Source organism: Acomys russatus, chromosome 20 (genome assembly GCF_903995435.1).
Source record: "Acomys russatus chromosome 20, mAcoRus1.1, whole genome shotgun sequence".
NCBI lineage: Eukaryota > Metazoa > Chordata > Mammalia > Rodentia > Muridae > Acomys > Acomys russatus.
This window is the reverse complement of record NC_067156.1, coordinates 3274167-3286996: the sequence shown is the minus strand read 5'-3', so window position 1 is coordinate 3286996 and position 12830 is coordinate 3274167. Positions and strand designations below refer to the sequence as shown.

At 45.4% G+C, this 12830-nt stretch overlaps 1 protein-coding gene across 2 annotated transcripts; it reads right to left on the bottom strand.

Annotated features, from left to right (window-relative positions):
* Window positions 1-261: 261 nt before the first annotated feature.
* Window positions 262-12260, bottom strand: Cabyr (calcium binding tyrosine phosphorylation regulated). Of its 2 annotated transcripts, XM_051163750.1 has the most exons (5): window positions 12074-12260; window positions 9364-9536; window positions 9214-9267; window positions 2316-3487; window positions 262-403 (listed from the first exon to the last, which is right to left on the bottom strand). In XM_051163750.1, the coding sequence occupies exons 2-4, from the start codon at window positions 9509-9511 to the stop codon at window positions 2325-2327; spliced, it is 1365 nt and encodes a 454-aa protein (XP_051019707.1). In that variant the 5' UTR covers window positions 9512-9536; window positions 12074-12260; the 3' UTR covers window positions 262-403; window positions 2316-2324. The 2 variants fall into 2 exon arrangements, with proteins under 2 accessions (XP_051019707.1, XP_051019708.1); XM_051163751.1 differs by lacking the exon at window positions 262-403 and having other exon boundaries at window positions 2035-3484.
* Window positions 12261-12830: the final 570 nt, after the last annotated feature.

Here is a 12830-nt window from a genome sequence, read left to right as displayed (position 1 = left end):
TGGGGGTTGGGGACGGGTCTCTGGAATGTCTGATCTGCAGGGACAGCAATGGGCACTTGTACTGCAGCATATCTCTTCAAGGCATCTGACTGGGACACAACAGCATGTCCAGGAAGAGTTTTCCAATCCTGCGCTTCCTGAACATTTGAGCCTACTAATATAAAAGGTGGGGCATTGGTCTTCTTGCTGTCATCCATCATCACATAAGTTGGAGAGGTGACTTTCGGTGGATTCTGCAGAAACTGTGGATCCTTAGGATTAGGTAAATAGAGGGTTGCTTGGGGAAAAGGCCCAGGTGCAGGTGGCGGTGATGGGCGACTTTGTTGGTTCATATCAGTTAGACAATAAAGTGTCCACATATTAGAATATGGTGGTGCTTGTCCTGCTTCGCTTGTTGCTAGTGCTATAAAAAAAAAAAAATTGCAGGCATTAAAGGTTTGGTCTCTGTATCAGGCACTATGCACAGTCATGTCTTTATAAATAATCTTTTTTTAAAAACATATAAATAAGCATTTGTAGTAGTATGTGCCATAAAGCATGCTATAGAGAGGACTAAGGAAATTGTGCCTGGTAATGTGAAGAGACAGAAGCATCCAGAACAGTCAGAAAAGGACCTGATAACGGCAGGGACACTAGAGTTGCGGCTAAAGAAGCACTTGTGTCCTGAGTTGCTGTTTCCAGACTCTTAACCCTGTTTTTGGTTCTCTGAGGCGCGGCATGAGCCAGGCTGCCCTTGAACTCTTGGCACTCTTCCAGTCTCAGTCTCCACCATGCCTACCAGAATCTTAAACTTTATATATGGCTTCCATGTCACATCAACCATGTGAAGCCATGGGAAAATCATGTTAACACATCTGCATAGCAGTTCTCCCCCTAAGGGCACATGTCACCTAATGTCCCTGGTCTTCGGCAGACACCACCATCTCCCATCTCCGGCCTGTTACCTCATCTAGGACTCAGAATCCCAGGGACCCTCCCTTTTAGCCACTCAAGGCTAGACACCACCATATGCCTCAGAAGACAGCACAAAGCTGGGGAGCACTTTAATGTAGAACGCTAGAAAAGCCGTCCATCAGCTTATAGCAAGGGATCTATAGTACCAAAGCCAGGGACTCAGATGTCCCAAGTTGATGTTTTGGACTCTAGGCCATCCATTTCTGGTGCGGCCTTTTGCTCTCTTCACAGAAAAGTACACTATGCACAGATTACATGATGTTTTCAATTGTTTCCGATAAATGCAGTTTATCTTCAAGTTCCTGTCAAATCTCCTGTCTCCAAATGGGAGAATCTAAGACCTCAAGCTAAGTTCTCTTGGTAGCTTTCCACTGGTGTTAAGGACAGCTGCCTTCAGTAACAGCTAAGGGCCTGAAAACAGTGACTTTGGCCTGAAGTGCTGCTTGAGCCCCGAGGACAATGCCAGCCACAGGTGATGTGTGGCCCTGCCCTCTGCCTTTCCAGCTGCACTGACTCTGTCACACTGCCAGTCAGAATTTGATTGCTAAACACCTGCTTTGCTAATACTTCTGGTTTATTCTGGTTTGAGTCAGACTTGAGAGTCTCTGCAACAGGAATGGGAGGCTTCTGACACCCAGGAGAGAAAGGCACTGCAATATCCAGCTAGGCAGAGGGTAGGCAGACCAAATGCCATAACAAGATGGAGATGGAAGTTATAGCTCTTGTGTCAGGAGGAAAAAAACAGCTGGAAGCTAGGCAGCCAAGAAAACAGCTTGACTTTTCTGAGGTAAACGACCAAGCATGTAATTGCACCCACTGTTTTCACGAGTGCAGCCATGATCTCCGCTGGTTTCCTGTGTCACAGAAGCTCCATCTAACCTGTCCTCTCTGCATCCAGCTCTGGCGCCATTCCCTCAGCTGCAGGGAGGTCCCAAGTAGGAAGCAGTGTCTGAGGCAGCACCCAAGCCTGATTGCAGTTCTCCTGACTCATTGCGAAAGCAGTCAGCCACACCACCATTTCTTTCATTTTTAAATGCCACAGCCTAGATAAATGCAGTGTTCAGGGTTAACGTTTTCCTAACCCTGCAAAGTGACATCCCATAACCGTTTTTTTAAAAGGCATTAAAAACCTAACATATTCCAGTGTTTACAAACGTGCAAACTGAACCGAGCTTTGGCAATGCCATGTGATTTCCATAATGGTAAGATTTTAAATACAACAAAGCCTTTAAGTAGGTTTGGCATTTAAAAACCCTGAAAACGGACTTTGGCCAGTCGCCAGGAGGGCAAACCCGGATGGATCCTGAACACGGACATTACCTGAAACACACACGTGATGTGCAAGTACCTCATTCTCTTACCTGGCTTCGTCAAACCTGCTCAGGTGCAGCTTCCTCACTTGGCTCGCTTTCAGGTTCAGTAAAGCCTCCTGGCGCAGGAGGAAAAGGGTCACCGGATGAATCGGGTGCAGAGTTCTCCCCTGACTCCTCCTGGCCAGGATCGTCAGGGCCTACGGTAACGATCTCCATCTCAAGGTGCAGAGAATTTTCAGAGGCTATTTTGAGAAACTCCTCTGCATCCAGGGGTTCTGCAGGTACCTCGGGCTGACCATCTAAAGCAGTGTTAGAGAGCAGAACGGTAGCTTCTGCCTCCATGTGCACTGAGGGCTCGTGTTGGCCATCCTCCACCTGTACAATTTTCAGAGACTCTATAGATATTTTAGACATGTCTGAGGAAGTCTTGGGTTCTACAGGTTTGGTACTATCTGGTGGTGACTGCTCAATTTCTGCAAGACCAGCAACTTGATCAGTAAAAGGGATAACTATGTATCCCGGTATCTGCTCAACATAGACAACTCCTTCATTGACAGGCACATCATTATATATGGATGATACGTGACAGGCTGATGTGCCCTGAGTATCGGGAGCTTCGTCACAAGCGGGAGGCTCTTGTTCATCCTGCAAGGGGGCTGAGGAAGCCTTTGGTGGTTCAGCCTCAGCATCAGGACCCACAACTACCTGCGCAGATGTCTCACTCACAACCTGCACTTCTATCGTCTCTCCAGAACACACCAGGGGGGCAGACACCACGACTTCTTCAACAATCTCTGCACTCGGTGCGTCCTGGATAGCAGGCGTACTTGTTGCCACGTCCACCATTAAAACTTGAGAATGGGTAGATGGGACATTACCTAACATCTGCGCAGCAAACTGAGCTGGGTCAGCCGGGACGTAGGCATACTCTGCAGAGACCGGGGCTGGAGGCGGGGAGGAGGGTGGGGTGGTAGTCTTCGGTGTGGTTGGTTTGGAAGAAGGACCCCGAACTCCTTCACTTGTCTCCTCAGCCTGTACTTCAGCATGAACTGATGGAAACTGGGTGGTTTTGTTGCTAAAGAGTGGTCCAGCTACATTGTCCTCCTCTGTGTCTGTGGATTTTTCCATCCGTGTAGGTTCGCAGTAAACTAGAGGTGGTCTTGCCTGTTCTTTGACACATTCTTTCTTCTCCAGCTTCGCTCCTTCTGCCCATTTCTCTACTAAAAGTAATAGCCAGGTGAATTAATCAGCAAGCACTCTTCAAAATATCTTAAATAAAGCTATGGTAGGTTGAACACCCAAATACCACTATCCACGATCTATATGCCGCATCTGTGAGTGAGCATAGCTGGTGAGCCTGTAACAACAGCTCATCTCCATCCCCCTACACTCCACTCATGTCCTTAGGAATAACTGACCGGCATATATTGCAGTGGCAAAACTACAATATCATTCCAAGATGTCCAGCAGCAAAAGCATACTTCAGTTCCAGAAGCTGACTGGTCTGTAGTTCCAGCACACGCACACCACACACGCACGCACATGCACACAGACACGCACACCACATAGGAAGGAAATAAAAAAAACACGGGGAAAAACACGGCGGAGCCACTCAGCAGATAAAGTACTTACTGTGCAAGCATGAGAACCTGGCCATGCTAGAATTAGGTCAGATGACTGGAATTTCACCTGAAAGCACAGCACTGCAGAAGCAAGGAGGCAAAGGCAACCCTGAGTGAGCTCGCGAGGAGCTGGCAAGCTCTGGATTTAGTGAGACCCCTGCCTCAGTAAATAAAGTGGCATGTGACCGGCATCAATTTTGGGACTCTACATGCACCAATGCCCACGCATGCAGACATCAGACATACACACACAAAACCAGAAACCCCCCCCCCCACAAAAATGAGCAAAGGAAAAAGAAACTAAAGACTAATGTGGGAAGTAAATTATTCCACATTTTTAGCTGGTGTCATAACTTGGGACACAGATGCACCCCTCCACTTAAGAAAATCAGTATGCAAAGAATTGGTCATCTGCAACATGAGTTTTTCACATTAGAAAATATATATTCTTACTTGAAAATGGTCATATTTTCTGACATGGAGTGATCGTGCACTCAGAATCATACCCAGATCAAAAGAAAAGAGAAACACCTAGGTCCAAGAGTGTGTAGCCATTGAATGTTCATGGCCTGAACAAAACTCAATGTAGATGATGATATACAGACTGCCCCGGAAAACCCCTTTTGAAGGTCAGTATCCACAGCTTCCTCACCGCCTTGGCTGTTCCTCATTCAGAGTTTTCACACCTGCTTGCTGAGGACTTTCTCTTCAGAAAGCAACAGGCTGCAGGGAAAGTGCATTTTGCTTTTTTGAGAAGTATTGGCTTTAGGTCAAAGGTTTGAAAATCCATCATGGTGGCATGAGCCTGTGATCCCAGCACTTGGGAGGCTGAGGCAGGAGGAGTGCCATCAGTCCACAGTTACTGTAACTACAGGGCCTTTAATATCCTACTTTCAAAACCAGCGATGTTTCCACAGGTTCGCACTGCTTTCCAAAGGAAAGTGTCCTTCAGTGTCTCCCTTCACATGAGCTGCTAGTTTGTCATTTCCATTAAACTGATTCTGGACACAGATGGCCACACCAAATGCTCATGTGTTGAGAAAAGCTACTCTTAACATCAGCCTCACTTTTCTATCCATTTCTGCAGGACTCCCAGTCTCTCATGCTAGGGATAATCTCAGACTTGTGTATGTTTAGAAAGTGCTCTGAGCTACATGGCCCTTTAACACTACCTTTTCCCACCAGCACACCTGACAGAATGGTCCCCTTACAAGTAAGCCTGCCACAGATGAGAGTGCATAAAACTTACATTCACTACTAGATAACTTAAGCATCAATACTGTAGGCATAAAAGCATTCCTGTTAATAAATGTTGAGAGTCCAGGGCTGGAGACACAGCTCAGCAGATAAGAGCACTTACTGCTTGCTCCTCAGAGGACCCAAGTTATATTCCCAGCTTGCAGACCCAAAATTGCCTGTAACTCTAGCTCCCACAGATCTGAGCCTATAAGCATGTGCACATGCACACGCATGCAGACACACACATACCCACTCCCCCCCTCCACATACCCACCCACACACACACACACACACTTAAATGAAAATAATTTTTAAAAAAATCTTCAGCATTCAGAAATACTAAAACGTTTTGACTAAGCCTGACTTGGTAGTAAATCTTGTGTTTAGGATACAGAGAGAAACAAATACCACTCCTGGCTTGACAAGGAAAAAGATCAGTTTTAAAATCTTAACTTGGCTTGAGTCCAGACAGCTAAGGCCATAATGAAGTTATGTGATTTCCATAAAGAACAGTGTCCCTCCACCCTGAAAAGCACACCAGAGCTGTCTCAGCTGTGGCCGGGACCAGAAAGAAGAGGCACCATTTCTGGTGAGAAGGTAAGAGCTACATAGTACCTGCCAATCTGGCCTAGTCCTGTGACTCCAAACACAGGAGGATTTTGTAGTGACTGGCAAGCACTTTCCTGCAGGCCTCAAAGGAAAAGTGGAGATGGGGTAGAATGCCAAGAAAAAGAACCTATCCTAAGCCAAACAGTGGTCTCTTGGCCTGAGACCAATATGGCAGCCATGGATAGAGCCATGGCCATTCTGAAGACTAAGCTTCGGAAAATGGGAAGATGTGAGTGGTGATACTTGGCTCTCATGTCCAGTTCTTTTCTTCTTTCAACTATGCATGGAATTTTCAAGTCATTGGCAAGATGATTATTTCTGGTTCCCAGTGCCTACCAAAAATGGCTTGCTTTCTAGGGAAAAATCTCAGAAAGAAATTCAACAGGCAAGTGATACATGCAAAGATTGTCCTTATCTTCATGCTTTCCGTACATGCTAGGAACATGTAATGTTGCAGAGCAGGCAAATCAACCACTGCAAGTAACTCTGGGGAACAAAACATCTCCATTGACCAGTCTACATGCTCACATCGAAAATGCACTAGGCAGTGGCAGCCAGCTCTTGCACACATACCAACTTCTAATACCTGGTGATGTCTTTAGGCTCACTCATCTTGCCTCACTCAAGAGACTGAAAGAACAGAGTAAGCCTTGACTTGGTTTTCCAAGAATGGTTCGTTTTCACATCTTACAAGTCACTGCAAGTCTGAGGAGGCCTCTTACCATTGGGATCAACCAGCACTGTATATGGGATTAATATAGGTGCCACCTCCACATTTAAATCTAGGATTCACACAGTGCGAGTTGTACTTGGATAAAAGACAAAATTCCAGCTCTTAACCTATTATTTTTCTTGTAGAAAACTGAACAACCACATGGCCAGATTTATTCACAGCTGCCATAAGTACAGAAGAGAATTAAACCAGTCAGAAGACAGGGGGCCATCATTCGGGAGAGGAAATATCCCACTACATGAGAACCTCAGGGTGTCTATATATCCCCCAAAGAGTCGCTCTTCCGCCCAAAGTGAAACTGAATTCATGGAGTACATGACTTCATCGAGTGTCTGTAGGAGGACAAGATTGATGGATACAGTTTGTTTAGTAAGAAGACATTTGAGGTGACAATATAAGGAAGACAAATGAGGCAAGGTAATATCAGATAACTAGATTCTGGCCATGCTCTCATATTGCCTTATGATCCCACCAGTAACGAGAATGACCAACGACATCGCCATCTCACTCCCTAAAGCACAATCTCTTTCTGTAACCACACTGTAAACTTACTTTCAGGATTATGTGTATGCTCGTTCTCTCATTGCTATCTGTAATTATTTGAAGAAATAAACAACCATATCACTTATTCTTTAAATGCATCAAAAGTATGGCTGGCCTACAATTTTTTTGTTTGTTTTTTATTGTAACTTACATAGACCAAAATCCACATGTTTGAGTCCACCTGCTAAAATGACTCATGGATTAAATCTATAATAAATTAATCTCAAAATGCTATCAGGTGGGGTTGCCTTCCACCATAAAGACTCGCCCTGTTGCCATTATGAACCATGGTAAGCCTACACCCTAACAGGATAAGCGTGCACACTCAGTGTTTTCGAATGCAGCTCTTGGTTTAGAAGACAAACACAGTAACAGTGACTGAGAGGCTGGGATCGTGGATAGAGAAAGAGTAATGTTCTTGGCACTCGGTTTGTGTATGTGGCAGTATATTATCAAGTTGCACACAGTTAGTGGATAATGGCATCAGGTGCTTGCAAGGAAACAGCTAGACTCGGCAACGCAATGTCCCAGAAACATAGCACACCTCTTTCTCTGCCCCTTCAATTGCCTGTGTTCCCCGTTTTTAATCTTAATTTCCTGTTTTGGGTGTCTTTCACTGCAGAGCCAAACCATCATGATAGTTGCAATTTCTTAGGTCTGACTCCCTAATTTCTAATTGTCATGGTTGTTTTTGACTCGTAAAAATGACATGGAGGCAATGGTATCACCAAGCCTGATGACTGGCGTTCAGTTATCAGGACCCACTTGAACAAAGATGAAAACTGACTAGCCAAAGTTGTCCTCTGACCTATACGTGTGCACCTCACATACACATGCATGCCATAGCATGCACATGCACACAACACAAAAATTCATATAATTAAAAATTTTAAAACTAAGGTTTAAAAAAATGACAGGTGCTGAGGAGGTTAGAGAGCTTATTGCTCTCGCAGAAGACCCGGGCTCCATTCCCAGCATCTATCTGGTGTCTCACAACTGCCCGTAATCCCTGTGCAAGTGAATCCAGCACCCTTTTCTGGTTCTGCAGAGGGTGCTGTGTGTACATATGTGTATGAATGAAACTCTTCTAACTACTTGCTTCCCCTCTGACCATCCAAAAACTGTTGGCCAAGCCAATATGGTAAGAACTATTCTGCCGCTTCTCGCAGTGGCTGGGAGTCCTTTCACCTCCTCACAAAATTCTGTGAGCAGCCTTTTTCTTCCCATTCTTGTAGGTGCATTCTCTGCCATTACAGCTTAAAAAGAATTGTAATGATCTAAATGCTTTATTGTATAAATTCTTCCTTTTCTTGCAACTCATCTTTTTTTGTTGCTGGTCTGTCAACTCAGTTTCATGCTATCAGTTCAATTTAGATACCTACAAATAAATGAAAAACAACTTTCTCTTAAGCATATATGTGCTGCTATGTCACAGTGCCCAAGATAAGAAGGAAACTACTGTTCCATGACAAAATATCTACTCAAACATAGGCTCGTTTGGCAGAAAGTATGGCCAACCATGTCTAATCTCTTGTAGGCTGGACTTGCTTTCTCTCCTCACATTCAGGCTGCAGCCCACACTGAAATATCTTTATACCCCCCAGCTCTGCTTCATTAAAAGAGTCTATCCATCTTTGAGTATTCCATAGCAGAAGTGCCTGAAAGTTGGTATCAGATTTTGAGGGTTTTAAAACATTTTAGAATATCTGCATAGCCTATTCGGAGAGAACCCCTAATCTGAAAACGGAGAATTTGAAATACTCTAAATCTGAGACTTTGAGCACTGTGTAAGTTTCCATTTTCGATTGTGGAGCGTTTTAAATTACTGCCCATAACCTGCACAGTTTTACGAAGCACCTCACCGCAACTATGAAGCGGAGCTCTCTTGAACTCAGATGTGCTTCCCTAAAAGTGTGCCTGGTACAGAGGTCTTCTCTGCACTGTTGTAGACACTCACGGATATTCGCTGTTCCAGCGGGACCCTGTAGCTCTAACCTCAGTCGTGCTTTACAGGTATTCCACCATCAGCTCAGATTTTCGGCCCTGAGTGGGTCTCCTCTTGACCCCCCTCCCCCCCTCCCCGGTCTAAGATTTAAAATCACCACCTAAGCACCAGTGTGATTAACTAAGTATCTGCTGGCATAATTATGAACGTGTTACCAAGTATGTGACTGCCAAAATGACCATCTCTGGCACTTACCTTTTATCTGATGAAACTGTTTAATCAGATCTTTTATATCCAGAGACGAATTCCCTGAAGGAATAAATGCAGGAAGTCAAATGGAGATGGTTTTTTAAGTTAAAATGGTTTTTTCAAAGCAACGAACACAGAATCTAAAGAAATACAAACCTTCTCTAAACACAATGAGTTCTTTAAAATAAACTGCTGCAAACTGGGTGATGTTGGTTGGGTTGGTTTTGAGAACGGCTCTGCTAACTCCCTCAAGCAGAGTCTTGAGGCCATAGGGTACAACAAGTCTGGGCTTTGAAGAAATCATTTTGGCAGGATGTCTGTAATTTCAACTATAATAAAGAGAAACAAAATCTTATGCTATACGTTAGATATAAAGAATTTTCCTATGATTTAATTGGGGTTTCTAAAACCAAACCTATTAAAATTATTAGCTTTACTTCTCATCTCTAAGTGTTTATTCTAGTAACATGGGATGTAATTCTCGGTAAGAATCTACAAATGAGTAGGTGGGCCATGGAGATGGCTCAAGTGCATGGGCCGTCCCACAGCCTGAACCAGAGTTTAATACCTGGATCCCACAAGGTAGCAGGAGAGAACCTACTCCAGAGGTTGCCCTCTGACCTCCACCAAGGCACGCACACACACATACACACACACACACACACACACAGGCGCGCGCGCGCACATACACACACACCTGCACGCACATGCAGGCACATACATGCACACAAGCATGCACATGCACACATACGCACATGCACACACGCACAACACATGTGTGCACTCGCACATGTGGACACATACCACACATACACATGCGCATGCACGCACACTCACACTCTTTAAAATAAATCAATAGGAAAAGCCCTGCCAGGATCACCAGAATACTTTAATAAATTTTTGGTCCAAATAAAACATAAAATCCAATTACTATTTCCAGAAACATAAATTAAGTACATATATTTCCAAGTAATGTCCACACAGGCACTAATTTTGTAGTGTTGCAAAACTATTTCTACAAGAAAATCTCTGGCACTGTGCCATGCCCATAATGTGTAGTTCTTCCATCAAATTACCATTTAATTTCCCCTCTAGCTCCACTCCTACCTTGCCCACTTTTTTTCTTTAGACTCTGCTGTCCCGGAACTCACACGGTAGAGCAGGCTGGCCTCGAACCCAGAGATTCACCTGCTTCTGCCTCCTGAGTGCTGGATTAAAGGCGTGCACCTGCCATATCCGGCCCCTTGCTGACTTTTAAGTGGTACCCTGGGTATTATAAACTCTAGCAGGGGTGTCCCAATCTTTGACTTTGGGTTTTATTGTCTACACACACGTTGGGTTGCATGCATAGCTATCCTGAGACGTAGGCTGCAAGAAGGGCACATGTAGATCTATAATTTCACGGACCAAAAAGAGTGTGTCAGCCCTAAACTCCGTGTGTGTGTGTGTGTGTGTGTGTGTGTGTGTGTGTGTGTGTGTGAGTGAGTGAGACTCTGAACCATCACGAAAGCTTCCAAATAGGTTATAAAGAAAAAAAAAAAAAAAAGCAATTCTTTAGTAAGGAGAAAATTACAGTGCTGCCAATCTATCCCTTTACTAAACATGGGTATTAAACTGCGTCCTGAGCTACCAGGAGCCACCATATAGGAAACAGGTGCTTCAGACTCTGAGATTAATGGGGCAGGGGGGGGGGAAACCAACAACAAAAACAAAACAAAAAAGCGGCTGCTGTTCTAGAGACTACCATAAGAATGCCTCTCATGGGTCCTTGTAAAGAGCAGACTATAGTGACAATGACTCTTACAGGTTTCATGGGGCCAAGTAGCATGGTTTAGTCATGGGCCAACTTGAGTTGACTATTTAAAAACATCTTTCACCTTCTTACCAAAGGCCAGGCCAAGATAAATAGTGACCCAAGCAAATCCTTTGAGATTATAACTAAATGTTTAATTCCTGACTCATCTGGTACACTACCGAATTAAGCCATCTTTTGGAGGAAACGCAGCTTTGCCACACCCAATGCTATGCAGTACTTACGCATGCCCGGTTAGTGCTACCAGCACTGGGATGGGGCTAGTACCAGGTTTCAGTTTGGAAACACTTGAAAGACAATAAGTGCAGTAAACTTTGAACCCCTACCCAGATCTAGCCAATGGACAGGACATTCTCCGCAGATGAGTGAAGAGTGGGGACCGACTTTCACATGAATTCTGGCACCCCATATTTGAACACATCCCCTTGATGGAAAGGCCTGGTGGCACTAAGGGGAAGGATAGCAGGCTACCAAGAAGAGACTTGATACCCTATGAGCATTTACAGGGGGAGGAGGTCCCCCTCAGTCACAGTCATAAGGGAGGGGAATAGGGTGAAAGTGGGACAGAGGGAGGAATGGGAGGATACAAGGGATGGGATAAAAATTGAGATGTAATAAGAATGAATTAGTAAAAAAAAAAAAAAAAAAAGAAAAGAAAAGAAACACTTGAAAGCCAGGGATGCTGACCGTCTCTAAGAACTTTCTGGACTGAGAAATGGTGGCAACAGTGATGTGGCAACAGGAGGTACTCCCCAGTGGACAGAGGGCTGTTCAAAAGTGATAGCTTAGTTACTCTTAGGCTTTCAAGAACCTTTGCCATGAGCGAGCTTTCTACAAAGACACGCCCTCTGGAATGTGCCCCTCTGACACTATCCGAGTGGGACTCAGAGGCTCTGCTTGCCTACGCTAGTGGGGACTATGGCACCATCGAAGGCACCCTCCGGGCCACGCTCGGCAGAAGACGAGAGATTCCCGCCCGACCACCGGCACCCCCTCCGAATAGCAGGAGCCTTCCAGGGCTCAGCCGGCGCCGGTCCGCCAGGCTAGGCCCACCTTCTCTCCGGCTTGGATAAAGCTTCCTCTTTGCCCCCTTGCCGGCGGCTCCTGTGAGAGAGCTCCGAGCCCGCTGACTATTTATACCCCTGTCTGCGTCATGGATGCGTCACAGAGCCCCGCCCCCTTGCTGGGGCCCCCAGGGCAAAAGACGCGGCCAATGGGGAGCCTAAGAGGACAAAGGTCGGATGGAATGGGCCAGAGGGGGGGAGCTTTTTGTCTTTTGACTGTCCTGCGTGAGGGAGGGGCTGACATTTTCTGAAGCCTAGGCGGTCGCTCCGTGTTTGATCACTGGACCAGTGACCGTGGATGCAGCTCAGTCCACAGGGCTTGCCTAACATTCACAAGGCCCTAGACTCAGTCCTCAGCACCTCGGGAGACAGGGCCCGGAGGTGCTGGACTGTCATCCCAGCTCTAGCAGGTCGAGGCAGGAGGACACAATGAGTTCCAGTTAGCCTGTGGTACATGAGATGCTGTCTCAAAAAAACAACAAACAACAAACACTGGTGGATAGGGCAGAGAAACTACATTTATAGCTGGTTATCTTGACGTCACTGCATCCTTTCCCCGCAACTCTTTATTGAGTCACCTTTGCAAAGAATAGAAATATATTAGGTAAAGCATAGGCCTTTCCTCTGGAGACGCAGAGTGGCAGCTACGCTCAGTTATTTTTGTTTTGTTTTTTCCCTCAATTACGATTAAGCTGGTCTCACACCCAAGCCAACCAGAAGGAGCTGGGCTTAGCACACTGTACGGC